The 26,917-nt window shown below is 45.7% G+C and overlaps 1 protein-coding gene across 2 annotated transcripts in view; it reads right to left on the bottom strand.

The window, feature by feature from the left end:
* Positions 1 to 26,917, bottom strand: part of ZFYVE1 (zinc finger FYVE-type containing 1) — a 66,113-nt gene that overhangs the window by 21,606 nt on the left and 17,590 nt on the right. For both annotated transcript variants that reach the window (XM_075530581.1, XM_075530582.1), the window contains exons 3-4: positions 15,696 to 16,200; positions 11,293 to 11,507 (exon numbers count right to left, since the gene is read on the bottom strand). In XM_075530581.1, the coding sequence (XP_075386696.1) occupies positions 11,293 to 11,507; positions 15,696 to 16,200 (720 nt within the window). The remainder of the gene's footprint in view (positions 1 to 11,292; positions 11,508 to 15,695; positions 16,201 to 26,917) is intronic.

Below are 26,917 nucleotides of genomic sequence, written 5' to 3'. Positions count from 1 at the left end.
AAGCTCATCTTTCTCCCCTGGAGCAGCTGCTAGAGTTGAACTGAGGAGCGAGCAGTCAGCATCCCAACTCGTAACCCATCAGGGCTGTATGGCAGAAGATAAACTCAGAATTAAGTGCCTGGCGGCAACCTGATTAAATGCCTGGAGGCAACCCACTCCACAAGTGAGCCTCATGCCCATAGGTACTCAGCTTTCTCACTCGGTGAGCTGGGAAGCCCACTGCTCTTGGTTCTGCTACCACCATTTCTCCTCTGGTGTCACAGCTCTTTGTCTCCTGGTTCAAGGCAGTTATTCACAAAGGGATCTCAGGGTCCGGAGTAAGATCCCCCTTCCTGCTTCTGATTCATTTTACACATATCAGAATGGCAAACTAACCAAACCCCTCATTACATCTCGTATCTTGATCAACTAACTAGCTAAGCTTCCACTTCAAATGGTACCAGGTGGGAATTCCCATCAGGAAATTCCTCTTTAGAGTAGACCTTTCAAAAACAAGCAGACGTTTCCAGTGGTCCACACAGCCTTAGTGCTGCATTAGGACTCGTATATCAACCCCATCAAGGTCTACTATATGCATCCAATGTCTTAGCACCCATCTAAAACTCTCTGTCCTGCTGGGGTAAAGGCTTTCTCTCTTGCCTTTCCCCATTCTCCTGTGAATCACTCCAGTGTTTATTGTATCTATCTGTGAAATCCACACTGTGCCAGCACATCCGAGAGGGCTTCTTGGATTTTTGCTTTGTTTGCAGACACCTAGTCCCCCGAGTCCTTTGGGGGGAGTTAGAAAGACCGGGGCTAGAAAAGCCATATTCAGGAATTACCGCACAGGCTGTCTGCCTTTTTTTCATTGTTTTTGGTTATGTTTTGTGGATGAGTTTTTTTTTACTGTTAATTAAGTGGGGGACTATCTCGTTGATTTTTGTTGTTATTCTGAATGTTATTCCCTTGTTGATATTACTGGAAATATTTAAATTTGTTCATTGCTTTTCCAATTTCTTTACAGTGCTTTTGTTACACCAAATTTCTTTATTTTGATGTAATTGTATTTACTAGTCTTTTCATGGATGATTAGACTTTATCTCAATAACTTTTTATGCCCCAAATAATAATCATTCATAATGATAATGCATAAATGTCTTGTAATTTTAAAAATTATAAAAGTAACTGTGAAAACACTAAGTTTTGAAAGTGAGACTAAGCGTGAGCAGATATGACTATTAATGAGGATAAATAGTAAGCAGGACAGATGGAATCCCTTACTAGCTTATACTGCCTTCCTCATTCCCTGGGTACTTCTCACCTGGCCCACCCTTCACTACACACTCGGTCTTCTCTGAAATCCCGCTGTTCTCAAACCTTAAGCTGAGTGTAAGTAATTAGGCAATGACGTAAAGCTCTGGGCCATGGGCCTTTTGTGTATTTTACCTCCAGGCCTAGACTGTAAGTGTGGCAAAAGAGGTTTCAACCTTTGTATTCTCCCTCAAATCCTAGCAAAGGGAAACTGATTTTCAACTAGAACCCTTGGCATAAAGTTCCCCAGAACACACCACCCTCTTCTCCTCACCCTGGCTCTGCCCCAGGTCTCATCTCATTCCTACCCACCCACCGTCTGTGGATGCTAGCTCATAGCAACCCGGTCAGTCAGATAATAACTGTTCCTTAGGCGTGCTGAGGCATTGAATCTTTATGGAAATGGAGAACCTCATCTTTCTCTTGGTGGTTTGAACCAACAACCTTGTAGCTAGCAGCCCAGTGATTAATCCACGGTGCCACCAGCCTCCTTCCTATTCCAACTTCATCCCCCATCCCCCAAGAAAAACAACAACACTGTAGCTCAGAGTGACCTTGGAAATCCTGGGTTTCCAAGGCTGTAAATCTTTCCTGGAGCAGAAAGTCTCATCTTTCTCCTGCCAAAGTTCAAACTGTTGGCCTTGCTGCTAGCAGCCCAATGCATAGACTCACTGAACTGCCAGGGATCCTTCTCAACCCTACGGCCCTCAAGCCGATTAGCACTGACAGCAACCCCACAGGGTAGGGTAGAATCGCCTCTGTGAGTGCCTGAGGCTGTAACTCTTTGAGAGAGAAAGCCGCATCTTTCTCCCACTCCCAATCCTGCAAACCTATGGAAACGCAGGACTAAGTACTCCATCGTTGGCCAGGCTGCTGATGAAGGTTTGTTGTGTTTCCAGAACAGATGGTGTGCGTAGTCTCAGAAACTACCTAGTAGGGAAACAGAGCATCAGGTTACTGAAAGATACGGGGACATTTTTTTACACAGCAAACAAATATGGATAAAGTAGGAAAGGAAATGGAAAATGTGCATCAATCCAAAGCTGGCAGCTTTGCGATCAGTGTGTCTATTCCCTTATGGGTTAAAAGAGGAAAGTAGTAGGACTACGAGGACACGGAGTGGAGGTCAAGGGGGAAAGCGAGGCCGAGCCTGTGGCACAGACTGAGCGTGTGGGACCATGAGGCACCACCATTACCATCATTTTTACTTTGTTTCACTGAGAACTCGCCTAGTGCCTCCTTCAGATAGCTTTACTCCTATCCCAGGCACGCCGGGAAGGTAAGAACCCCCATCCCTTCCACTACAGGTCACTGGTCCCCATTGGTTTTTGCATTTGTGGGTCAAAATTTAGCTGCCAGAAGATACCTAGGTATTTCAACTTCACTAGGATGGCCACCGGGAGCCCTGGTGGCATCCTGGTCTCACTGTTGAGCTGCTAGTGGCAAGATCGGTGGTTCAAACTCACCAACCGCCCCAGAGAAGAAAGGTGAGGCTATCTGTTCCCCTAAACACATTCGGTCTCAGAAGCCCTCCAGGGCCGTTCCAGGTCTGCCCCATCGTATGGCTGAGTCGGAACTCATGGGGTAGATAGGATGACTGTTATACAAACAAAAACGAGGAACTATGTTTACCAGGACACAGAGAAACAAACTCTTGCCTCATGCATGAGGGAATGTAAGATGGAGAAGGTACTATGAAAGGCAGTTAGTTGAGTGCGTTCTCTAACAGATCAACATAGAATTCCCGTGGAATGGAGCAATGCCATCGCTAGTGGACCTCCAAAGACGCGAAAGCAGCAGGTCCCTGCGCGGCAGCGTTCTTCACAACAGTCAGAAAGTAGAAACACCCGAGTGTCCGTCCCGTGAGAAGCAGAGAAACAAAATGTGGCCTATCTAAACAATTACGCCAGAGAGATATGACGTTCCGATATGCTGCAACATGGCTAAACTTTGAAATCATCCTTATGCTAAGTGATATGAGCCAAACACAAAAGGGCAATATTGTATGATCTCATTTACCCCCCAAAAAAAACCCAAAACCAAACCCACGACAGCTAACTCAACTCCAGATAGTGACCCTAAAGACAGAGAACTACCCCTGAGAGTTTCCAAGTCTGCAAACCCTTCAGAAGCAGAGCGGCTCGTTGGAACAACCAGCTTTTAGGTTACCAGCTAAGTGGCTAATGCTGCCCCGCAGGGCGCCTCATGAAGAAGTGTCTAGAACAGCGATCCGATGGATAGTTACCATGGTGGGGAGAGGCAGGCAGTGCTTCGTGGGCACAGAGTTTCTGTGCAGGAGGACAGGACGTATTTGGAAGCAAATCATGGTGAGGTGGTGGTTCCATAACACTGTGAATATAATTTAAGCCATGAAATTGCTAAAACAGCAAATGATGTGTTATATATCGTAGAGTACAATTTAAAAAAAAAAAACTCATGTTATCTGAGGAGGTCATAACGTTAAGGAAAAGACCCAAGGCTTCACACTGGTTCACAACCAAGTCAGTCATGGCTGATGGAGCGGCAGTTCCCCCTGTGGGTGTCTAGACTGTGACCGTTCACAGGAGCACACCGATCCCAACTTTCAAGATCCGAGTAGACCAGCATGGTAACCAGATAGGGGGGAATTACCAAAACCCTAGAACGTGACCCTCGGCAAAGAGGAACTGCGCCCTCCCAGGTGTCTGCCGCAGGAACTGCATTATTGGCAGGCTGTGGAGATGGACAGCTAGTCAAAGCGGCTTGGTTGGCCCCACACCCTGGAGCAGGGCAGAGTTGTTTCTGACTCGGCTGATAAACAGATTTGGTTGCTATGTAATATGCAAGCTGCCCTTGTTTTCCAAAAAGGAAATTCAATTTCTAGCAGGGTGTCCGTCCACCCGTTAATTTTTCCTACTCCAGCTATCGTTCAAGTACACCTGCATTTTACAAATCTGGATCTGTTCTGGCTTTGCTTCGTCATCCAATGCTAGAGAACGTTAGAAACAGTTAAAAACAAACAAACATGAAAAAAACACCTAAGTAAGGAATGTGAAGCCACCACGGAAGACACACAGAGAGCAAAAGAAGCCCCTATTTTGAGTCACAAGGAAAAACTGTAACATTAAACCAAGTACCTAAAAGATAACCTGAATACAGGTTTTCTTAAAGCTAAACAATGTCAAATTCAGCATGAGTTCAACAGCTGTATAAATATAGAATTGTAGCCCCCAAACAGAGGCGGTGCAAGGTTCTTTCTATTCCAAACCCAAGTGGCCTGGTTCACTTTTCTGAAACTTCTTCAAAGAAATTGCTAAGTACGTCAAAGCCTGGCATGAAGCCCTCTGCAGGCTGATTTCCCATGGCGCACATGCCCCCAGAGTTGCCCTTGGTTGCTGCCCTAGCCAAATGAGCTAGTGGCCTGTGCTGACTGATGCCACAGTGACTGCTGATGACCTCAGAAAGGGGTGAATTCCAAAAGACCAACCAGCCACGTCCCTTCAGATGCCTGTCAAGCCTGCCCTCAAATGCGCAAATGCTCACTCGGAGGAGACCTCACCTTTCTCACCAGTCACCCAAGAGCTGACAGCTAGACGTGAGTCAACAAGACCTGTCGTGTGTCAGTGGGCCTTAAGAGAATCAAGAGTATTGGATGATAACAGTGATATTTTTGAAAAATCTGCTACTAATATCTCTTCAATATTGGGAATAGATAGGGAGGAACTAGTCTCCTTCCTAGATAACCACATTCTCTTTCCCAGTGTACATACCCACCACCTCATCCCTTGTCCAAAAATCTTATGTCATGACAGGGTGCTTTTCTGGTTTTGTTGCTGTTTGCTTTTCCTCCTCTTCAGTCCCAAAGCTGGAAGAAGAGGGCAGGGAAGGCCCCTTGTGAGAAAGCTTGAAAAAGTACTTAAAACAAACCTAGAAGAAGGTTGCCCGGAGACCATATGTTCCGGACCTTTAGTTGCCATAGCAACAATGTGGCTCTTTCTATTGTACCTATAAGCTAAGTCCCATTACGGGCTGACAGTGAATTTCCTGATTCAGAATGGAGGTAATCAGTGATTTCATCTTCCGTCAACAGAACATAATAATTTTATAAATATTTAATATGCATTTCTTGCTCATGATGGAATGGGAAAGTCAGGGTTTCTCCATCTAGAGATCATAGGCTGCTGAAGAGCTTATTGACCATGACCATCTCTTGGGGGGGCGGGGGCAGGAACCAACTGAAAGCATACTTAGCTATCTGTACTGCACGTGCAGACATGGCTGTTTTAATCCCCACCCCATCCCCAATTTAAATGGCAAGACAAGAACCAGCCCTGGGACTGCCCTTTCTAAAGGTAGTATGTGTCAGGAAACTTTAAAAATGCTCTCACCTTCGGACCTTCTCACAGATGGAGTAACTACCAAGAAGGAATACAGACTTTGGGGTCAGACTACCTGGTTCAAATTCTCTACCAATTTTTTAAGTGAGTTATATTGGGAAAATTAATTAACCACCTTGTGCCTTCTGACGGAGAAAGATGATACGCTCCACTCCCGTACACTGTTAGCCTTGGAAACCCACAGGCAGTTGTACTGTCCTGCAGGGTCCAGGTGAGTCAGAAGGTGGCTCGATGGCAGGAAGTTCTGTGAGTTTGGGTTTGGTGCTTTCAAGGGTTGGTATGCGAGGGAAGATCAGAGCAGTGGCTAGCAATAAAGTGAACAATCCACAAAGGCTGAGATAGGCAGACTATGGGCAAATGCCTTTCTGTAAGCCATCCCCAGGTCACAAACATCTGACGTTCATACAGGCCCCCGACCAAAGCCTATTATGTTTAAACTCTGAGGAACATAAGTGGTACGCAGTAACAAATCGGGCTGCTTTGCAAAGTGCAAAGCTCTATTATGATGATTATCATTTCTGTATTATGTAAAAGAGGCTTCCGCTTACCAGGAAGTGCTGCTTTAATTTTTTATGCACAGAATAGTACACTGAGACAAACATGTAACCAATCAACAATCAGTTGTTCTGACTTAATGGGCAAATTAGACTACAAGACTTAGGAATGGAACTAGCTTGTAATCTAGGGATTGCCTGTATACATGGAAAACATAGTCATGGAGAATGGAAGGGGAACTATTAAAATAAGGGCAATTATTAGATATATAAAAATGATCATCCAGTCTGTATGGATTGTGGTAACAGTTCTATAAGCTCCCAATAAAATAATTTTTTAAAAAGAAAGAAAATGATGATGGTAACACAGGTACAAATGTGCTTGGCACAATGGATGTGTGTACGAATTGTGATAAGAGCTGTATGAGCCCCCAATAAAATGATTTTTTAAATGATGGTTATAAATAAATTAAATAAATAAATGATGATTGTAACATGTACAAATGTGCTTGACACAATGTATATATGTATGGATTGTGATAGAGCTGTCTGAGCCCCCAGTAAAATGATTACATAATAAAATAAAAACCTACTTAAAAAATTATCCAAATTATAAAATATGCAGTTATTTTACAACTGTGTCCACAGGATAGTTAAAATGCAGGGAAATGGTAGACTTCTATGTTCTCTGGGGGAAAAAAAAACCCTATGGTCTATAGCTCGACATATATCACAAGCCCAATTCTCCTTCTAAAATAAGCGGCAAAGAACCATATTAAAAGGCATCACTAGCCGTTCTCAGTGTTTTTAAGGAGTCAGTGAGGTGCTACAAAGGACTAAGCGTATCCAGGCTTTTTTCTAAGGAGAGAGGACTGGAAGTCAAACAAGTTATTTCAGCATCGATCATTTATGTCTATACCCACTCGCACACTCTTGTTCCAAAAAGGATTCAAGGTTATATTGCTTAGCAAAGTAAATGTAACAACATGGAGTGACATGGACAAGAAGTACAGAAGAACAGATAGCCACCGGACCAGACCCTGCTGTGACCAAGACTTCAGTTTGAGAACCATTTTAACAGCAATAAAATGCTGCTTGCTAACTTGCCAATGCAACTTTTAAGATAGCTTTCTATCGGTTTAATAAGGAAAGACTAGTTGCATATAATTTATAGAAATGCACTAAAATGAAACAAAAATCGTGTTTTCAAGGACTTGGGTAAATTCCCAAACTCCCACCATGGACTGGAGAGAGCCAGAACCAATTGTTCCTTGTCCGAGACAAAAGCAGCAGGTCCACATCTCAGCAAGCACTCCCGACTTCAGGGTCCAGGTGGCGCCCCAGGGACACTGGTTCCAAGAAGCATGAGCCCTCCAGCTGACAAGGCTCTGACTTGAAGCACAGGCCCTCTTAAAAATACAGGGGAACTATTTTGGCTCAAAATCCCTAACAAACTGGTGGGGAGTAGGTGATCTAGACTAGGAAATTCCTGGGGGTAAAGGCCCTGAGCACTAATTACTGCTTACTGCTCTCAGAGTCCCTCCCTGTAGGCCTTATTTAAACATTCAGCTGGGTTTGCTTCCAAGAGTTTAAGCGAACTATAGCCTATTGGTCTTCCAATCCAACATGCTAAGATTCACAGACTATGATACAGAGGAACCCCAATGGCATAATGGTCTGAAGCATTCAGTTAGCAATTCAAACCCACCATGGGATACGAGATCTGTGATCTGCTCCCATATAAATTACAGCCTAGGAAACCCATGAGGCAGCTCAACTCTGTTCTACAGGGCCACTAGGCCTCAGCAGCAAACAACAGACCAGAACCTCGGCTCTGCCTCTTTTGAGAACATTCGCATTACTTCAGGATGATCTCCCACGTTGACTGCCTCGGAACAGTTACAAGGACACAAACCAATGCACCTGAGGCACTTCAACGTCAGGTTGTTATGAGACTCACACCAGAAGGATCTGAGTTGGAAACCCCACTAAGCAAAGTGAGCTTTACCTTCAACACACTTAGAGCAGATTAAAGGTACTGAACAAAAGAGTGAAACACCATGGCATGAGGAGCAGCACGACTGCAACCTAGGCACGGTTTTCGGATTTGGAAGTCACTGGACTTTGGTTCAAATCTCTTCCTTTGAGGATGCCCACTAAATGGCAATTTAAGACCATTAAAAATAAAGGCATACTAAGAAATCATCAAACGGATAGTACTTAAGGCATTCCCAATACAATCCTGCTTTTCAGCCTTTTTTCCCTAATATTCATTCACAACAGTTTAAATGTACTGGACCTTCACTCTAGGCCATCTATTTGGGGCTTCGGTGCATTCTCATGTGATTCCCACCTTCACCTCATGAGGGAGAGTCTAGTTTATAGGCGAGCGGTTTGAAGCAGCAGAGACTTTCTCAGGGGTTCGGCACACTGTTCTCAGACCTCCTGGGCACAGAGGGACACTCTGTCCTCGTGGAATGAATGACCAGACAGACAACCAAGCAGCTGTAAGCGGGAGAACTGGGGTTCCAGCACTCGGAGGCTCGACTCCTGAACCCAAGCTTCTAACAACTGTGAAAATCCCCAACCTTTTTATATTTTTTAATTCGGGGTCGGGTAGGGAACTTTCCACTGTGATACAATTTCAGGCTTACAGAAAAGTTGGGCGGGATCATACAAGCACTGCCATAGATAATTTACTCAAATTCACTGTTACATTTTGGACCACTGTAGCCTTTGAAAGGTTTATCAAGCAAAAAGAAAAAAAAGTTTATCAAGCACACCAGCACAAACCTGACATTTTTGTTCCTGGGTAAATGGGACCTACCTAACTTTATGCCCAGACCCTTCTCTGATTTCCCTCTTCACTCATCTTTCACAGTCCCAATTTTTAGCCCCACCCTGCTGTGCATCTTCCTCCCTAGCTCCAATCTTATCTCTACTCTTCAATACTCACCCCCCACCCAAACCCCACCCCGCCCTTCCCTCAGCACTGCCATGGGCACCACCCCAAGGGCCCTGCTCCCTTCTGCCCCGAGGCCCAGAAGCTCAGAAATGTACAAAGCAAACTGAAAAAGAAGAAAGAAAAAAGAAGGGGGGGGGGATTTGAGAAAAATTAAAGATGTATATATTCAAGATGAGATTATGTGAAACTTAAACCCTTGAAATACTAAAAATAAGTAAATTAGAAAAAAGACATAAAAAATCCCCAAGTGCTTAATATGAGGGGCTTCAAAAAGTTCTCCATCCTGGCACAGAGTCCAGGTGAAAAAGAGAACCCCACGCAGGAGCTCTGCTCCACATGTGCGCAGGGGAGAGTGGAGACACACTGACGGGGCAGCCACGGGCGCAGCTCACAGGCCAGCAACACCACCAATCGGATCCTTTGGCATTAGGAGAAATGATGCTGCAGGAGCAGGAGTTACGAAAAAATAACTTCTGTTTCCGGAAACTGTGGTTTTGGGATTCAGGAACACATTGATCTAAGGATCACATAAGACCCTGCATCGGTATCCACAGCCTGGACGTTTACGTGGTGCTGGGGATGCCAGGCTTTAGCATGGCAGACAGGAACTGCAGAGCGGGCTGCATCGCAGAGGGCCAAGGCAGACTCGGCAAAAAGGAAGCCATGCGCTGGTCCCAGCAGAAGTGTGATAGGATCATCCTTCATGGCAAATAAGTTCCTGTTTCCAAAAGACCAATCAAGGTTTACAGTGAAAGGAAAAAAGTTGATGGAAAAATTGCATTGGCTTTGCTTTCCATTTTTCCATGAACTTCCTGAAGTCTCCTTATATATCTAATTATATGACATGATGGAAATGTGAGAGCTGCTTGCTATTAAAATACAGACAGAAAGAGTACTCTGCTCTTTGAAGAACTATTAAATGAGATCAAAGTGACAACAGCAACGTCAAAGATTGGACAGGAACTTTAGGGGGCTGGGCTTAGGGCTTGCTTCGGCAGCACATATGCCAAAACAGGAGGTTGACTTCAGACTCCGGGGGGAAGGATGGTCGCGACAACTCCAAGAACGTAATCGGCATCCCTGAAATGTACATATAAGACCTGTTGAATTGGTGTACATTTTGCAATGTCCATTCTCCACCAACAACAAAGTAAAACTTAAAAACTGGGTAACAGTGTGTCATCTCCTGAACACTTGCTAATCCTCCTTTACAATGAAGAAAAACCAGGCCAACCTGTCAGAAGTTTCCATAAGAAAGTGTTGTTTGATGAGCAGCAGCAGGGCACTCCCAGTTCTGAGACTGAACGCCCCCGATGAGACGGCCTAGGGGCATGCTCACAGTTACTGCGTGTGTGGATTTAATTATTTCATCTGTTTCCTCGTGCACAGAAGGAAGAAAATCATCAGCCCAAATCTAAACCCACTGCCAGAGTCCATTCCAACTCATAGAATAAACTCCGTCTGGGTCAATTCCTTATGGGAGCAGACAGCCTCCTCTTTCTCCTGTGGAGCAGCTGGTGGGTTGGAACCAATGACCTTGCAAGTTAGCAGGCCCCTGCTGACCAACAGCACCACCAAGGCTCCTCGAGAGTAGCAATGGAACTTTTAAAAACAGAACTTAACTCCTGGTGTGGGTAAAAGGATTAGATGAACGAATCCATGCAAGCGCTCACAGTTTTGGTACACAGCAAACAATCGGTAATTATCAATGTTATCGTGTGTCTTTCTGGTTTGGTGATTTTCTACCTATGATACCCGGTAGGTTGTGCTAACATATTGGTAGTGATAACAAAGGGTTTCCCTTCTTAAAGAAACTTAAGTACAAAAAGAAAAAGAAAATGAGTTGATGTAAAGAGAAACACAAAGGTTGTCCACATGATAGGGTAAACTCCCAAGTGGGTCCCATCACCTAGGAATAAAGGCTCTTTCCTGGTCCCGAAGAGCCTGACTTTTCCCCTTCACTTCCTAAGGCGACTCCTGACTCCTTAGTATGCCAGCTGCTAGCAAGACGGAGGTCATCTGGCAGGTGCAAACTCCACTCAGGAGCAGGTACACCTGTCCATCCCGCCAGGTTTCCGTCCCCAGAACTAAACACGCTGGAGAACAGCGCGCTCTCACCACCAGCTGGTGCCTCACTGGGAAGCAGTCAGAGCGCAAGCCAACTGACCTTTAGGGCTTTGAAGATGACCCCTGGGTGCCGGGGAGAGCGGGTGGTGCTGTTCTCGAGCTGCTGCTCCAAAGCCCACCGGAGCCCAGAGAAGTCTGTGGGAGGGTTGTAAGTCCTTGTTCCCTTGTAGTGGATGGAACTAAAGGCTTCCGGGAAGCGGCCCAGCTTCCGGAACCGGTCCTGGATGAGCTTCTCGGGCACCTCTGAGGGGTGATCTGTGTAAGAAGATATTGAGGCACATGAGTAGTGACAATTTTTGTCTAATCATTTTATTAGGGGCTCATACAACTCTTATCCCAATCCATGCATCCATCCATTGTGTCAAGCACATTTGTACATTCATTGCCCTCATCATTCTCAAAATATTTGCTCTCCACTTAAGCCCTTGGTATCAGCTCATTTTCCCCCTCCCTCCCCGCTCCCCCATGAACCCTTGATAATTTATAAATTATTATTTTGTCATGTCTTATACTATCCGATGTCTCCCTTCACTCACTTTTCTGTTGTCCGTCCCCCAGAGAGGTTATATGTAGATCCTTATAATCAGTTCCAACAATTACTTTTTAAAGTTACCCTTCATTATAAAAATAATACAAGAAATAAATTAAAATAACATGTATTGTTAACATACCTAAGGCACGCGTGCGCGCATGCACACACACGCGCGCGCACACACACACGGGCAGAACAAATCAATGCTGTTAGAATTCAGGTTACCCTCGAAGGAAGCCAGAATGGAGGAGAGCTTATACATAGGGGCTTCAAAAAGTTCGTGGAAAAATAAAACAGAAAGATAACGGAATTCCCCCCAGGAGCTCCATGAAACCCCCTCATGTGCAGTGTATTTGAAACTGACAGGGAAAGTTCACTAAACGTGACGATTTCATTGTGGTAAAATCCACATAACATAAAACTAATCATTTTTTGATTAATTGATAATTAATTCAGTGGCATCTATGACATTTACAATGCTGTACATTCACCTCTAATCCCAAAACCTTTCATCACTCCAAAATGAATCCCCATTCTTGATAGCACTGACTCCCCATTTTCCTCGCCTTCCAGCAGCCTCCGGCAATTGCTAATCTGCCTTCTGTCTGGCTGGCTCTACCTACTGCGGACACTCCACATAACTGGCACTCTCTGTGGCCAGTGGCTGGCTTCTGTGGCTCAGCGCATGTTTCTGAGGCTGAGTCCCATGGCGCAGTGCTGCATTCCTCCTCGTGGCTGAGCAACCTCCCATCGCTCCGATGTCTCACAGCTGGTAATGGACGGGGGAGTGGCGACCAGCGTGAGGTTACTGTTCAGCATGCTGCTGTGCACACGTTTACACAAGCATTTGTTTGAAAGTATATTTTCAATTCTTTTGTGTATGTAACCTAGAAGTGCATATAGTAATTCTGCCTTTTTATGGAACCATCAAAATGATTTTTTCCTATCCACTTTTGATACAACATGTACTTTTCTATATGTGTGCTTCCATTCTGTATTTCAATTTAAGAGCCTAAAATAACCCAATCTGTTCATCATAAAAATACCCGAGTATAGAAGGACAGACATGCCTGCTGTTCCCTCCCACTTTAACTACAGCCCAGCAGTGATCCTTCCAGACATTTTTACGCATACTTGCCAATATCAGAGAGGGCTTCCAAAAAGTTTGTGGGCAAACTCCATTACCTCTCAACTCTATTTTTCCATGGACTTTTTGAAGTCCCTTTGTATACATGTGATTTGTTTTTATTACTCAATAGTAGACTGTAGCTATCCTTCCTATGCATGATCTACTCTGGGAAATCCCTTATCATTTTTAACAACTGTGTAGTATTCCATCCTCTGGCTATCTTTAGCCTGGCATCTACTAATAAGAGTTAAGAGTAACAGCTACTTGGAAAGCTCTGGACTCGGGTTGATGAAGCTGTGGGGCAACAGCCACAATAGAAGGGATTCACTTGTCCAGTTTCACCACATTTGTGCAGAAATGGAGACAGTGATAGTATCAATGGGCCCATTAGATGTTACAGGCAAAAAAGTTGAAAGATCTTTTTGTTTTCATCTTTAATATTTTACCAACCAAAGGGGGAGGGCAATCACTCCAATTCACGCAGGAGGTATGACGTTAGCCCTAAATTTAAAGGTACAATCATCAAAGTCTATAGCTATTCACTTAACTCATCACCTCCTAGCTCTTCCCATGGCGACAGCTTCTAAAGAAGTGGTTCTCCACCTTCCTAATGCCATGACCCGTTAATACAGTTCCTAAGGTGGTGGTGACACCCCCCCAACCATAAAATTATTTTCATTGCTCCTTCATAACTGTCATTTTGCTACTGTTACGAATTAGGCAACCCCTGTGAAAAGGTCGTTCAACACTACCCCCCCCAAGGGGTCGTGACCCACAGGTTGAGAACCACCATTCTAAAGGAAGTAGCAGGCAATGTGTGGGGTCTTCGGCCCACCAGTCGGAGATTTCTCCTCAAGCTGCCCACAAACCGACATCCCCTCGAAGCTTGTCCCTGGATATAAGATCACTGCTCCCCATGACTTGGTTCTGCTCATTTGAAAAATGGGGCAAATTAATTTGCCTTTTAACCCCCACCTAGGAAATGACCACCCCATGGAAGAGCAGAAATTCAGAGACAGAGAAACTCTAATCATCTTGTCCATAATTCTGGCATCACTCATCCACCCTGTACAAAATCTGAAATTCCCTGGTTCCAGGGAACAGCAATGATATCCTACAAAGGCTTAAGATTTAGCAGTTAGATGGCTTAATTCCAGTTAAGAATCCCAATTCTGCAACTTACTAAATAGATTTCCCTTGGCTATATAATTTAAGTGAAGTTCAGTTTCATTTGTAAAATCAGGCTGATACTGACAGGGCTAAATAATTATATACACTAAGTTAGCATCTCTAAAAATACCTAGTATTGTGCAATACACAAAGTAAAAAAAATCATTCTGAGGGGGTGTTGCTATTGCAAGAGGAGCTCTGGTAGCACAGTGGTTAAAGCACACAGCTTCTAACGGAAAGGTCAGTGGTTCAAGCCCACCAGCTGCTCCACAAAGACTTACAAGTCTATGGGGCAGTTTTTCATGGGTCACCAGGAGCCAGCCATGGGTTTGGTTTCAGTTATTTAAAAAACCTGAACTGGCAACTAAATCTTCCCCTCATCAAAGATCAAACTTGGCATCAATGTATCGAATTATAGAAGGCATCCTACAGACAGCCTTTCTCACCACCCCTCTCCTAACGCCAGTCCTTTTCTAACGAGTTTACTTCCGCCAACTCCCCAGCTAACAGGTTCATCCATTTCTTCCTACATGCGACAGAAGGAAACACCTGCAGCTATTAGAGGTGGGCACTGGTTTTCTCAGCAGTGTTCTGGGTGGGCAGCAAATGACGCTGTACCCGCTCAATAGGCCTCAGTTGCTGAGTGAGCAGGAAAACAGTGGAACTGTTTCAGGAGCCAACACTACCATCCTCGCCCACCCACCATTACTGCTGTTATTTCTCCTCCCTCAAGCTCCCACTCAGGTGTGAGACTCCCTAAGCCGCTAAGCCAGCGGTTCTCAACCTGTGGGTCCCAACCACTTAGGGGGTCAAACGACCCTTTCACAGGGTCGCCAGGTTCATCACAGTAGCAAAATGACAGTGATGAAGTAGCAACGAAAATAATTTGATGGTTGGGGGGTCAGCACCACATGAGGAACTGTATGAAAGAGTCGCAGCATTAGGAAGTTTGAGAACCACTGTTCTAAGAATACAGAAACCGTAAGACAAGAACTTTCTCACACACACACCACCACCAGCACAGCTCACTAATGACCTGTAACTGGGCCCCTGTGTCCCCACCACCACCTCCTGTTCCGATGGCTGAACTGTCTGTCCTCAGGCCAGCCCTCTCCCGTGGGCTTCACTCTGGTTGGCCCTGCTCTCTCTTGCATCAGCAATTGCCCTCCTCTACTGAGCCGCTGCCACCTATACACAAACACCTAGAATATCTCCCATCTTAAATGTTTCAAAAAGAAAATTCTTTCAAATTCCACATCCTCTGTCTTGATTTTCTGCTGCTGACCGAGTTCTCTGCAAAGGGCTGCATATACCCATTGTCCCTAGCTCTCCTACACTATTCTTTCTAGATGTGACTCAATCAGGCTTTCCCCCCACCACTCCAATAAAACTGCTCTTATCCAGATAACCAATGGCCCCTGTGTTGTCAAGGCCAACTGCCAATTCTCTATCCTCACCCAGCTTTGACTTGATAAGCAGATTTTCACCTGGCCAATCTCTCCATCCTTCATGAAATACCACCACCAAATTGCTATTGCAGTGCGCTGGTCCCCAGTGGTCATCTTGTGTTCCTAGAAAGGCCGGTCTATGCCAGGGTGGCCCCTCTACTCACCAGAACCCAGTAGTTGTGTGTGCACAGTCTCATGGAAAATGATGACGGCAGGGCCCAGGGTGGATAAGGGGACATCCAGACCACAGCGGGCAGTGGTAGCCTTGAGCTCCTTGGTGAAGTGCTTCAGGTAAGCTTCTGAGGCGTCCCCAAGGAACTTGAAGAGGTCATTATGCAGCCGGTCTGCATGAGTTCGATAGATGACCAGATCTGAGATGGCCAAGACCTTAAGTAGCAGCCGTGTTCTCTGGCTGAGATTCACCGTGGCGCCCAAGAGCCCTTCCGTGTCTATCACTGCTACTTTGTGGACCGGGTCATAGGCTGCCCACACTCCCACGGTGCAGGACTCCTGGGCAGGGGAGGTTTTGAAGACTTCACGGCCATAAAAGAAAGTGTGGTTGAGGGTATGAGACTTTCCATCACCAGTATTTCCAAAAATAGAAACCACCTTCAGATTCTGATCAGGTTTGCAGTCCAATTTCCTAATAAAGTCCTCTTCATTCGTTACCTTACCAAAAAAAAAAAAAAGACAATGAAATCAGATATAGAAACTTCAAAATAGCTAGAGGCACCTAGGAAGCAATGTGTCCCTGGATCCCGGTCCTTGATTGGTTCATCAAGGTGGCAAGGAAAGGAAGCCGGAAGCCTTAGGATAACAAACCCACCACACACTCTCTGCCCTAACAAACGGTAAGAGGGGCAGCGGGGGCCTCTGTCAGTAGAAGAACTTAGCAGTCATGAAAGAGCTACAACTACAGAAACCTTAAGGAAAACACACAGGGGTTAATCTTCTTGAAGACAACCTGATGGCTAAAAGGGTTGAAGCGCTCAGGAGCCTACAGAAGGCTTGGCAGGACCTGGAGAGCTATGCCAGCCTCTCAATGGCAGCCTAGCGAACCCTCTGTCACCTGAGGTGGCGAAGTCTGCATCAACTGGACAGCACCAGCCAACAGTACCCCTTCATGCCCTCGGACTAGACAACGGTTTCTTAGATTGGACACCGATGCAAAAGCTACTTAAAATACGAATAAACTGAACATCATTAAAATGTCAAACTTCTGTGCATGGGTTTGTGAGACACCAAAGAACACTATCAAGAAAGGGGGATAGGGGACGGGACAACTCACAGAATAGGGGGAGATTTTTGTAAATCACTTCTCCAACAAGGGACTAGTATCCAGAATATGTACAACTCAACAATAAGGGCAAACTACCCAATCTTAAAATAGACAGACGATGTAAACAATATTTCCCCAGAGAAGATATAAAATAGCCAATGAACGCACGAGAAGATGCTCAATATCATTAGTCACCAGGGAAATGACAACCCAAACCACCATGAGATGCCACATCGCACCCACTATGAAGGCTATAATCCAGAGACAGGCAAATGACATGGGCAATTCCAACCGTCACACACCTCGGGGCAAGCCTGGAAAATGGAGCTGCCTCTCTGCAAAACCAGGTGGCAGGTCTCCAGAAAGTTACACACAGTTACCACAGACCCAGTCAGTTTACGCCTCGGTATCTTCTATCCAAGAGAACTGGAAACACATGTCCATACAAAAATATGTACTCAGCGATTTACAGCAGCATTCTCTCGTAAAAGCCCAAAATGTGAGGGAGAAAATGTCTATTGTCTGATAAACAAAATGTGATATATGTCATACAATGGACTACCTTACCATTCACCATGAAAAAAGAATGTAGTGCTGATACATGCCACTACATGGCTTCAGGGCCTCACACCCAGCAGCATTTGGCAAAGTTGGTGAGCAGCTAACTGATCCTACAGAGTGATTGTGGGTGGAACAAGAATTTACATGGTTCAGCTCATTTTGGGCCTGAGTCACTCAGCCAGCCTGGTTCCAAGTTGCTATGTTGGCAAGCAGGAGAGCAAAACAAAAGCCGCATAACCCTCTCTCTACCAGCAAGGAGTCAAGTCGGGTCCTAGCAGGCCGCGAAGAGACCCTCACCTTCCTTCTTAAACAGGCCGGGTGAGGACGAGAAGGTCTAGGGCATTTCTCCCCCCAGGACAGCGACTCTGTCACCAATCTGTTAAGCCATAAAGCAGCTGCTACCTGGAAAATCTAGGAATGCCCCCTGAGAGGGGCATGTGGGCGCACTGAGGTGCAGAAGGACTCATATTTATCAGGTGTCTCAGCAGCTCTGCGGAAGAAAAGCCTGGCAATCTGCCTCTGTGGAGACGACATCCAAGAAAATCCTATGGAGCAATTCTACTTTGTACCACATAGGGCTACCAGACGTCGGGGGCGGGTTGGATGGTAACTAGCAACAACAACAATAAACTAGGTGGTGAGAACAGTTTGAGTTCAACTACTAACCTAAAGATTGGTGGTTCCAAATCACCCAGGATCACCGCTTAAGAAAGGCCTGGTGATCGGCTTCTGTAAAAGTTCAAGCCAAGACAATCCTAGGGAGTAGTTTACTCTGTAACACCGGGCTTGCCATGAGTTGGAAATAATGGAAGGGTCATCGGTTGGGGCTAGAGTGTTTTTCTTTATTAACCAGAGAATGTGCATTGCCATTGAGTAGATTCGATGTTCGACAGTCGTGGAAGCCCACCAGGGCAGTCCTACCCTGGCCTATTGGGCACCCAGCTCTGAGTTGGACGCAACTTAATGACAGGGAGTATAGGACAGAGACCTGCCCCAAAGGGTTACCAAGACACCCTCAGCTTTCTCCCATGGAGCACCTGGTGGATTCAAACTACCGACTTTGCAGTTAGCAGCCCAGTGATTAAACTACTGCATTATCAGAGGTCCTTGACAACGTGCACAGTCTATGTAAGCAAGCAACGCCTTGGGAATAAAGCATTTGCTGTCAACATCTTGGGGTATTACTTTGGCTGTCCTGGGGTATGTTCGATGTGCATGTTTATGTGGCGGGCATCTACATCTGTGTCCAGGACGAAGAACACAAGCAGGAGGAACCCTAGGCGGCCCCTTCCACTGACAAGCCGTGGACAGTGGCTCGGCTTGCATGGACTGCAGCCTTCCCAGGTAGAAATGACCATCTTTCCCTCACCTGCCCAACTGCTAAAATAGGATGGGGCTATCTTTCCATTCCATTTTCTCAGAAACTGATGAATGAGAAGGTGATAGGCTGAAACCATGCCTCGTTCTCCTTCCATATTTTCCTGCGACTCATCATCCTACTGGATGCACCCTGAACCCTGTGGGCACTTGCCCCTGGGCCAGAAGAGGGAGAACAGCCTTGGGCTAAAGGCAAGGCTGCTTTTCAATCAGCGGAGGAAAGGTAGAGAAAAGATTTGAGTCCCTTTGGTGGGAGAAGGGGCCCAGCAGGGACCAAGGCGCCTAGTTGACTCTTTCTGCCTATCTGTAATAAATGATCCCACACTGCTCCATGCCGGGAGGGAAATAAGCTAGCCAAACCTGAGCATTTCCGACTGGACACCATCCAGCTGTATGTGTCTGAAATGGCCCTTGGTCCTCAAACAAGTGTAAGCAACTCCAAAGCCATCTCTCCCTACACAGTTGCCGTCATCCTCCCCAAATTTGCCAGACTATCCCTTGGACCACAGGCAGCTCAGAAATATCCAAATTCCACGGTATAACCTTAGAAACGTTACTTAACTATTTAAGACACTGAGCTTTCATAGTATGTACACACACCCACACACCACACCACACCACCGCCGGGCATCGAGCAACTCACGCTGAGTTAGTACACAGTGGCGTCGCTTGGGAAGGTTCTCTCTGGGCACAGTGAAGTTTTTGTAAAAGCAGTTTCACCCTAACTTCGTTTTTGTGATGGCCCACGTACGAGAACAGCATGTGGCTGTGAAATTTTATTTCCTGCTCAGGAAAAATGCCATCGAAACTATTATTGAACACAGCTTACAAGGACAGCGCAATGGGAAAAACTCGAGTGTATGAGTGGTTTTCTCGTTTCAAAAAAGGAATTGTCGATTAATGATAAACCTCCTTCTGAATGTCCGTCAACTTCCTAAACAGACAAAAATGTCAACAAAATTTGTGAACTTGTGTGCTTGAAGACCGATGACTAACCACTGAAGAGATGGGGACGTTCTCTGGACTACGTTGGAGGCTGGTTCAGTGAACTTTAGCAGATGATTTGGGTATGAGAGTCGCTGTGAAATTCATGCCTTGGGTCCGGAGCATGCCATGTTTGAAAGACCAGCTCCAAAGCAGCCGGACTTTTTCCCACCCAAGGTCATTACGGGTAAGAAGACATGGCGCTCTTCTTATGAGCCTGAAAACACACATCAATCAAGCCAGTGGAAGACACCCGTCACCTTGCCTGCCAAGTGAAATCAAAGATCAAGATGATGTTGATTTGTTTTTTTGGTGTGAGGGGGATAGTGCTTTTGCAGCTCATTCCACCAGGTCAGACTGTTAGTCAAGCGTTCTATGCAGACTGGTTTTGCCACCACGACAACGCACCTGCTCAGGCAGCCATCACGATGCTCCAGTTTTTGGCAAAAACCAGTATGCTTCCCTTGTCCCAACCACCTGACTGACTTAACCTCGCTTCATGAGACTTCTTTTTCTTTCCTCGAACGAAGAGGGACATGAAAGGACAGCGACTTGACGATGTAGACGAGGTGAAGAAAACAACGAGGGAGGTGCTGTCAGCATCCAAACAGATGAGTTCGAAAAAGGTTTCCAAGCCTGGACTCACAGATTTGACAAATGTATCAAATGTAATGGAGAGCGCTTTGAAGGTGCTAAGGTGGTTTTGTGAAAAAAGAAGAAAGTTAGATCCATACCTGGCCGGGGGGAGGAGGTCCAATTTGTTTGTTTTGGTCCCCCCTGCGACTCCTCAGAGTTCCAAGCCACGACCAGCCCACAGCAGCCAGCACATGTGTGCAGGCAGAACTCCAGGCAGGGGGGTTCCGAAGTTGTCACCAGGGCTGTCTTCCAAGGCACTTCTGCCACTTGGAAAATACTGAAAGAACTGAACAAGGGAAAGGAGGCCTGCTCGTACAATAGTTAAATGCTCAGCTGTTAACCAAGAAGTCTTCAGTTTGGACCCTGCAGCTGCTCTGCCGAAGAAAGGACCTGGTGGCCTGCTAACATGGAGATCAAAGCCTCGGGAACCCTGGGAAGGCAGTTCTGTCCTGTCGTTAGGAACGTTCTAAGTCAGAACTGACTTCATGGCATAGAACGGTGTACACTGCCCAGCACACGCTGTCAGGCATGCTGAACAGAGCAACGAAGTCCCCAGGGAATACCAAAAATAGACTTTGGGGCCAGGGCTTGGTGCCCCATCAGACTCGTCCGGAAAACACTCCTAAAGGCCAACGAACAGTCCTTGAACTAACTGTAAGCTTTGCTTTCTTGTTGTGTTTTGTTTTTTGTCACTGGCTTATTGTTGTTTTGTTTTCTACGGTTGCTTGATTTTGCTGTCTTGTTTTTGTGCATGTTATTAGCTCTGCAGGTCTGTCTAAATAAGATAGGCTGATGAACAATCTGGAGGAGAAAACAATGGGACCGACAGCTCGGGGGACATGGGAGAGGGCGGGGAGGGGGTAAAGGAAGTGGTATTAACAAACCCAGGGACAAGAGAACAAGTGATCCAAATCGGTGGAGAGGAGGATGTAGGAGGCTGGTAGGGTGTGACCAAGGGTAATGTAACCAAGAGGAATTACTGAAACCCAAATGAAGGCTTAACATGATACTGGGGCAAAAGGAAATAGAGGAAAGAGCTAGGGGACAAAGGGCATATATAGAGGTCTAAATAAAGGCATGTACATGTGTAAATATTTATATATGAGGATATGGAAATAGATCTATGTGCATATATTTATAGGTTTAGTAGTAAGGTAGCAGATGGACATTGGGTCTCCACTCAAGTACTCCCTCAATGCAAGAATACTTTGTGCTATTAAACTGGCATTCCAGAGTAGAGGGTGAGTGGGTTGGAAAGGGGGAACCGATTACAAGGATCTACATGTGACCTCCTCCCTGGGGGACGGACAACAGAAAAGGGTGTGAAGGAAGACGCCGGAAAGGGCAAGATATGACAAAATAACGATGTATAAATTACCAAGGGCACATGAGGGAGGGGGGAGGGGGGAGCGGGGAGGGAGGGGAAAAAAAAAAGAGGACCTGATGCAAAGGGCTTACGTGGAGAGCAAATGCTTTGAAAATGATGAGGGCAAAGAATGTACAGATGTGCTTTACACAATTGATGTATGTATATGTATGGATTGTGATAAGAGTTGTGACCCCTAATAAAATGTTTAAAACAAAAATACTGGCATTCCATGATGCTCACCTTCCCGACACACTTACTGAAGACAAATGTGTGTGTAAGCAAATGTGTTGAAGAAAGCTGATGGTGCCCGGTATCAAAAAATATAGTGTCTGGGGTCATAAAGGTTTGAAGGTAAACAAGTGGCCATCTAGCTGAGAAGCAACAAAGCCCTCATGGAAGAAGCACGCCAGCCTGTGTGATCACAAGGTGCCGAAGGGATCGTTTATCAGGCTTCAAAGAACAAAAAAAAACAAAACATTATTGTGTGTTCACCTCCCAGATATAATCGCTGAAGACAAATGGGTGCATAAGCAAATGTGGTGAAGAAAGCTGATGGTGCCCAGCTATCAAAAAGTATAGTGTCTGGGGTCTTAAAGGCTTGAAGGTAAACAAGGGGCCATCTACCTCAGAAGCATCAAAGCCCTCATGGATGAAACATGCCAGCCTGTGGGATCATGAGGTGTCAAAGAGATCAGGTATCAAAGAATAAAAAATCAAATCATTGTGAATGAGGGGGAGTGCGGAGTGGAGACCAACAATGAAACATACAACTTTCCTAGTTCCTAAATGCTTCCTCCCCACCCACTATCATGATCCCAATTCTACCTTACAAATCTGGCTAGACCAGAGCATGTACACTCGTACAGATAGGAACTGGAAACACAGGGAATTCAGGGCGGATGATCCCTTCAGGACCAGTGGTAGGAGTGGTAATACTGGGAGGGTGGAGGGAGGGTGGGGTAGAAAGGAGGAACCAATTACAAGGATCTACATATAACCTCCTCCCTGGGGGATGGACAACAGAAAAGTGGGTAAAGGAGACGTCGGACAGTGTAAGATATGACAAAATAATAATAACTTATGAATTGGGAAGGTTCATGAAGGAGTGGGTAGTGGGGAAGGAGAGGAAAATGAGGAACTGATGCCAGGGGCTTAAGTGAAGAGCAAATGTTTTGAGAATGATGAGGGCAATGAATGTACAAATGTGCTTTACACAATTGAAGTATGTATAGATTGTGATGAGTTGTACATGCCCCTGATAAAATGATTTAAAAAAAAAAAAAAAAAAGCCCAGCCTACTGGGAAAATACCCAGGTCATCAGCAGTGGTATCTGGGCCTGCACCTGCTTGTTGCTCAGATGGTGCTGAATTGGCACTGTGGTGAGATCTAAATTGATTCTACCAGATAGATCCTTCTGCTTGTTCATGAAAATGCCTTTCTTCCCTAATCAAAACAATGTATTAAATTGGCTTTATAAACACACCTAAAAAATAAAAATTTAAAAAATGATAATTTTTAAAACGCACCTAATAAAAAAACCTTATAATAGTATACAAATAACCTTTGAAATCTTTACAACTTAACACCCCTACCTCACCCAGCTCTGCCATACCTATAAGCCTATAGAAACCTTAGGGAGAGCAGGGGACTGCACAGTGATATGTTCCAGAACATGAGCCTCTCAGGCTGACAGACAAGCTCAGCGTTTCTCACACTGAAAGAACTGAAGAAAAAAAGTCAAGCCTCGACTCGCAATTCTGGAGGAATCTATGGGCAAAATACTGAATGACAAGGAAGCATCAAAAAACGATAGAATACACTGTACCAGAAACAACTGGCTCCACCATCTCAGGGGGTAGCATATGACCGAGATCCAGTACACTGAAGGCACTGGTGAACCAAAAAAGAAACCCTCTCTGCCGTCAATTCAGTGCTGACTCATACCAACCCCACCACGGCGACTTCTATGCTTTTCACAAAGATGTTCCCTGACGCTGAGGAGGAGTCAGCGAAAGCAATGGAAAGGAGATAAGAAGCCTGGCTTGCCCTCATCATGATGGAATACTGATAAAAAATCCCAGCCCTGGGCCAAGCCTGGTTCTTCTGGGTCTCGCCCCTTTTTCACTTTTGACGGGACGGTCACCACTTTTCTATCGCTTTCTATTTAGAGCAGAATAGTTGCTTTTTCCTTCTGCGACAGGCTCTGCCTTACACAGGCTCCAACGCTCACAGGTTTCCGTGCATTTTCTACCCTCCGGTGAGATTCTAAGTCGGAAGTTATCCCTAGAGTGCCATTCCTGCCGGCGGCGCTTATACGCCGTTCCTGCCGGCGGCGCTTATACGCCATTCCTGCCGGCGGCGCTTATACGCGAAGTCTTATTTTGCATCCATTTCCTTTCTTGGCTGAGTTCAGATGACAAGACAGACCGACCCAGAGAAACCAGTCAGGACTCCTGCTCGGATCAGAACCGGGGCCATTACCCCAAAGGGAAGCTTGAATTGGATCACTTTTCTTTTTTCTCCTCAATTCACCTGTTCGCATAAGCACCACCCGCCCACACAGACCGCACAGAACCGCAGTGAAGCTCTGCTGTGAAAGTCTGGGCACCGCACCCGCGTGCAAGCACTGCACAGGTCTCATGGCTTCTCCAGAGTGGAGCTCAGTCTCCCGCACTCTCTCATTCAGAAGTCTAAAAATGTAACTTTTGATCATGTTTGCATTAATAAAGGTCAAGACGTCATGGATCCACTGGGCAGCTCCCGGGTCTTCAGAAACAAGCCACTGATTGAAACTAAGTGTTCACTCTGGGGCAGTTCAGGCCGGGCTTGAGAGCGGCGGACGGAGTTCCTAGCGGTTAGATCCGCGCCCAGGGACATCACACCCCAGCCAGGCAGATGGTGGGCACAGGGCTGCCGCAGCTCAAGCACAGGCTGGTGCCGTCACCTACACAAGGTCCACGTGGCCCCCCACACCAGTGACTCTCATTCTGCCCAGCAGCACCCCAGTGGGCAGGAGATTCAAACTGCCTGGGCACAGAAGCAGGCCCTCCAGATGGCCAGTAGAGCACGTGGTTGCCGGTATGGTGCACCAGCATGACCAGCCTGATGGGCCTCTAGCCTAGGTTCACACACCTCCTGAGCTGGGGCCAGATGCCCTGCTATACCCAGGGCAGAAAACTGATTGCTTCCTGCCTTGGAGAAAGAGGAGAGAGGATTCACACCAGGAGCGGGGCTGCTTTGGAAGCCGGAGGGCAGGTGAGTGAGGGTCTGCTGCTGACGAGCAAGCTTGGGGGGCCAGGATGAAGATTTAACATGAAACCCGTGGTCAGGAGGAAAACAAAACAACAGAAATCAAACTCAGCAATATGTAGAAAATACTGGTACAGTGCACTTACAAAAATAACAAGCAGGGATGGTAGAGGCTCCAAAAGAAAAGAAAGAGAAAAAGTAACTTACATGACCTTGCTTAAAAATACAACGATTCATTTTATCAACAAACAAGTATCAAGTTCATCTAGTGAACAGCACTGGCCTGATGCTGATGGCCTAAGCAGAGAACTTGGATAAAAAGTTCTTGCTTTGAGGGGAGGAAGAAAGGCAAGCAGCAGGTGAGGAAATTCTTCCTGGAAAAATCCAATGGCTTCCTTTATTATATTGAACAGCATTTCATGCCCGTCATTTTCAGACAACATTTTACTTAAACCATGTCAAACAGATCACTTGCCAGTCTCTTTTTAAAGTCCAAATGATAAAGTCGGATCCATTCCAACAGCAAACCCATACTGCCAGAAAGTTTCTATAAACCTATTTTCCCAACCCAGCAAGTTCAGACAATTCCCGTTCATTCCAACTCAAGAGGAACATGTTTCGTGTTTACCTACGTATGCGCTGATAGAATTTCGTGTAAAAACAATCATTTCTCAATCAAATGTTTTCTTAAAACCAATGGGCATCACGAGGTTTGGCCTCATTGAGCACATTTGGTAAGAGCAAAGTTCACTTTCTTCCGCTCCAGTGTCCCCAAAGTGTTCCATTACTTAAGGAGGCAGAAATTGTCCCACGTTTTACGAAGTGCTAGTGCTGCTTGTGACCTGTCCTCGCCTCAGAGACGGGCCTGCAGTCCCCTTCCTAGCCCAGCAGACGAGAATGGTTCCATGTAGGGATGACACACAAAACAAATTCTCTTTTTCGACACAGTTCCAGGATAATGCCCCCTCCTTTGGCCACACCCAGTGCAGCTCATATTTACATCTGAATAAAAAGACTGAATTCAAAGAAAAGGAATGGAAACAAGGAGTCATGGGCAAGACCCATAGTGTCTTGGAGGGACCCCACCAGGGAGCATTAAAAGGGAGTGGTGCCCTCCCTTTAAGTGGGCTGGCAATGCTCAGACTTGGCCAGCTGTGAAAACAGCACTGGTAAAGACTCTGGGTCTTAGCAGTCCAAGTGCCGGGCTAGACAGAAAAGAGCTTGGTTCTAACTAAAAATATATATATATATAAACTTGATGGCAAGTGTGGCCTCCATTGCTCACCGCTGTATCTCCAGCACAGTGCATATTGTTAAAGAGAACCAAATACACATTGTTAAAGAGATGAATAAACAAAGGCCAAAATACCAAAGTACTATATTCCTTCTGGGGCAAGGATCTCTTAAGAAAGGGTTCAAAAAAAAAAAAATAGAAAGGGTTCAACAGAAAAGTGGGTGAAGGAAGACGTCGGGCAGGGCAAGATATGACAAAATAATAACTTATAAATTATCAAGGGTTCACAAGGAAGGGGAGAGCGGGGCGGGAGGGGAAAAATGAGGACCTGATGCCAGGGGCTTAGGTGGAGAGCAAATGTTTTGAGAATGATGAGGGCAATGAATGTACAAATGTGCTTTACACAATTGATATATGTATGGATTGTGATAAGAGTTGTATGAACCCCTAATAAAATGATTTTTAAAGAAGAGCTCAACCAACCTGCTCTACCATTCCCTGGCCACAGAATAACCTTGAAGAAGCTACTTAACTTCTCTAGGCCTCAATTTGAGAACAACAACACGGTAGAAGGACGTGTAAGGATTAAATAACATGTTAGACACACAGCACAGTGAGTGGAACATAATAGCTGCTTGAAGAATGGCGTAAGGAGCCATATCTAACCCCAGTTCCAGTAGGGAGGAAAACTGAACT

The sequence above is a fragment of the Tenrec ecaudatus genome, chromosome 14, assembly GCF_050624435.1.
Source record: "Tenrec ecaudatus isolate mTenEca1 chromosome 14, mTenEca1.hap1, whole genome shotgun sequence".
Taxonomy (NCBI): Eukaryota; Metazoa; Chordata; class Mammalia; order Afrosoricida; family Tenrecidae; genus Tenrec; species Tenrec ecaudatus.
This window is presented reverse-complemented; position numbering and strand designations above follow the sequence as displayed.